The sequence below is a fragment of the Nicotiana attenuata genome, chromosome 8, assembly GCF_001879085.1.
Source record: "Nicotiana attenuata strain UT chromosome 8, NIATTr2, whole genome shotgun sequence".
NCBI classification, from domain to species: Eukaryota; Viridiplantae; Streptophyta; class Magnoliopsida; order Solanales; family Solanaceae; genus Nicotiana; species Nicotiana attenuata.
In genome coordinates, this window is record NC_031996.1 from 24,249,731 (window position 1) to 24,253,387 (window position 3,657).

General features: G+C 40.2%; 1 protein-coding gene across 1 annotated transcript; it reads left to right on the forward strand.

Moving 5' to 3' along the window:
- Nucleotides 383-1,033, forward strand: LOC109231566. The gene has a single exon (XM_019397225.1). It carries the CDS (start codon nt 383-385, stop codon nt 1,031-1,033), a length of 651 nt encoding a protein of 216 aa, XP_019252770.1.

Below are 3,657 nucleotides of genomic sequence, written 5' to 3' on the forward strand. Positions count from 1 at the left end.
TTAACATAAACAGAAGTAACCTATTCTGGAATTGTATTAACCAGTGTAGAATAGTTGACCTAGGCTATAAAGGATGTAAATATACTTGGTCTAACAAGAGATACAAAACCAGGACCAGCCTAATCCTAGAGAGAATTGATAGGTGCTTTGCTAACAATTGCTGGATAAATGAATTCCCTAAAGCTTCTGTAACCCATTTAGCTAGGACCACTCTGATCACTGCCCCTCCTTGTTAATCTCAATAACAGCACCCACGTAATTAGTGTCAAGCCCTTTAGATTCGACTTCATATGGTGCAGTCACCCAACTTTCCCTGCTTTAATCCGGGACTCCTTCCCAACTCATTCCACCTTAATCCCTTCATATCTAAGATTCAAAAATAATGTCATCAATTGGAATAAGCATACCTTTGGCAACATATTCCAAAAAAAAAAAGAGATTGTTGGCTAGGATTGCTAGCATCCAAAAATCTTCTAACTACCAATTTATTCAGTTCCTCATAAACTTGGAGAACTCTCTAATCGAGGAATTATACTTAATCCTTGAAAATGAAGAGGATTTCTGGAAAATGAAAGCTAGGATAAGCTGGCTCTCTGATGGGGATGCCAACACTGGATTCTTCCATACCTCTACTCTAAATAGAAGAAGGAGAAATAGAATCCTCTCCCTCAAAGATGAGCATGGGAACTGGAAGCATGAACCTCATGAAATCAAAGACTCCATTGTCAGTTTTTTCAAGGATCTCTATACTTCTTCACACACTCAATACCCTATCTTCACTACCACTCCTGGCCCTCAGAACCCATCACTATCCACTATGCAAAAAGCCAATATGGCTCTTCCCCTTAAAGATAGTGAAATCAAAAGAGCCATTTTCTCATTCAAGCCCTTCAAAGCCCTAGGACCTGATGAACTACATCCATTCTTTTACCAGAAGCACCGGGACATTGTGGGAAATAATGTCATCCAATTCTGCAAACAATGCTTCTCATCTGAAACAATGCATCCCAATATGAATGAGACCCTCATTTGATTAATTCCAAAATGCCCCCAAGCCTCCATGCTAAAAAAGCTTTAGGCCCGTAGGTCCATGCAACACTACCTACAAAACTGTGGCTAAAATCCTAGCCAAAAGAATCAAACCATACCTAGTCCACATAATTAGTCTCAGCCAGTCAAGCTTCCTCGCTAACAGGAGAGCCTCTGAAAATGCCATCATTGTCAAGGAATACATCACACACTTTGGGAAAATGATAAGCAAAATACCCCACATGATCTTAAAGATTGACTTGGAGAAGGCTTTTGACAAAATTGAATGGTCCTTTATTCGATACACTCTCCATGCCTTCAACTTCCGCACTAGCACGATTAACCTCATCATTTCCTATGTAAGCTCATTCTCCATCTCTGGCCTTGTGAATGGGGATCAAACCAACCCCTTCACACCTACTAGAGGTATCTGGCAGGGTGATTCCCTCTCCCCTTACCTGTTTATTTTGTGCATGGAGAGACTGATCACGTCCAAATGCACACCTCAATAGAGATATGTAACGATCGTATGCAATAATAAACACCCAACTAGGAGTCGGAATCGAATCCACTAGGAGTTATGATGGTCCAGGAGTATATATTTGACGTAAGAATATGGGCTATCTAGATTGCACTTCCACAACAAGATTTTTGTTTCTATTCTAATGTTAATCTAATGATTGCAAATTAAAGACAGAAGACTAGAGATAATTGTTTTTGAGGTTAAAGTCCTAGGGCTATGACCATAACCTAGGTGTTCCCCTAATGTGATAAAGACGTTAATGCTTGTGTAGTCGATTGGGGTGTATTATAGCTCACAACTCTACGTTACCCACTCAATACCTCTCAATCAGAGAGTGGTTATGCCCAATTTGGCTTTTTCAAGACCAAATGGGTATCTACCAAAACAGTTGATAAGAGCTCAAGTCAGCTTATTACTATCTCTAGGTTGAACCCTTTAACTGGGTTAATCAATCTCTCAATTGACCCAATTCCTTGTTAGCTAAGTTATCCTAGATTAGGTCCCTCTTTCTAAAGTAGAGACTAAGTCAAATAGGCATGAATCAATGTTTGCAACCATCAATTCTACAATTGAAGCATGAACTAAGCTAAATAATAAATACCCAATCATAAACAAGCACTAAATTAATCACCCATAAGGTTTACACACTAGTGTTGGGTCACAACCCTAGTAGAAGTCTAGCTGCTCATAACAGAAATTACAGAAAATAGAGATAAAAACTAAATAACTCATATTGGAAGATTAAAATAATGAAAACTAATGTTAAAACACCAAAATAATGCAACTTCCTAAAGGGGCAAAGAAAACGGCTACAGCAACTTCATATGTTCAAAACATGACATAATTTGTGAAACTCGTCTATTTATACAGGGCTGAAAATCTCTGACAAAAATTCCCCTCGGGAGGTTCTGTGGCCGCACAATTCCATCTGTGGTCTGCAGATTTCTTCAGTTGGCAGGAAAAGTAGTTCTACGGCCAAACATTTCTGAACTGCGGCGGCGAGGCAATCTTCTGTGGCCTCACACATCTGGACTGCAGCCGCAAGGCAACTCTTCTGCGGTCCGTACAATTAGGACTGCCGCCGCAAGGCATTCTTCTGCGGCTGCACAATTCTTGTGCGGTCTGCAATTCACAGAGGCTCCTGGACTTGGTCTTTTTGCATACTCTCTGACCTCTGACTCTTAGCCCAGCTTTGCGGCCGTACAATTCATGTGATGTTCGCACTTTGCGCAATTGTCTGCTAAATTCTTCCCCTTGTTTTGCGGCCGTAGATGGAATTCTACAATCCGTAGTTTCTTCTGTAGCGATAGAATTCCTTCTGTGAATCGCACATTTATGCTTCTGTGCCTTTTATTTCCTTGTGCTTCGAACTACTCCTTTTTGAGTCAAATTTCATCTCGGAAGATCAACTTCCATCATCCCTGTAATTTTGCACAATATCATCAGTTTTGGGAACATCATTCAATGCTTTTAGACTAAAACAAAATCTAAAAAGAACTAATAAACAGTCAAAATCCCCACTTATCAACTCCCCCAAACTTAAGTCTTTGATTGTCCTCAAGCAAATAAATTAGTTTCCCCCTCCAGCAGTTAAGGGTCATTACAGCTAGCCACGGGTGAGCCATTTACACCTAAGTTGGGACCTAACAATTACCCACACTACTCATGTATTATCAACAAGGCGACAAGTTAAACATTTATGCACATATAGTTCTAATGTGTCATTCGAGCTTCAAGAGTTGACTTTATTCATCAAGGACTCTCGCTCTATCTTATAGGTCATGGTGGACTCCAAACTTGTTCTCCTCTAATTTCCATTTTCCAAGATCACTTAAGAATTTAGCACTCAATTCAAAGATTTATGAAAGGCTCACTCATCTCTTTCAAGAGAATGTCACAAGTACGGCTTCAAGTACCATAGGCTTGCGCCTCATGTAGATCACCATTAATGTAAGCTCACTCGGCTCAAAATCAAGTAGGACTTCTTTCGGGATGTAATGAAGGCTTTTGGACTAGGGTTTGATACAATATGGGTAAGTGGTTACACCTTCCTTAAGCACTCCATCTTTCATGTCTCGGCTCGCGCTTTGCCAATTCCTTGAGGC

What these genes read in the sequence shown, in the direction of transcription:
- LOC109231566 (XM_019397225.1), top strand. Translation starts at nt 383, where the DNA reads ATGTCATCAATTGGAATAAGCATACCTTTGGCAACATATTCCAAAAAA.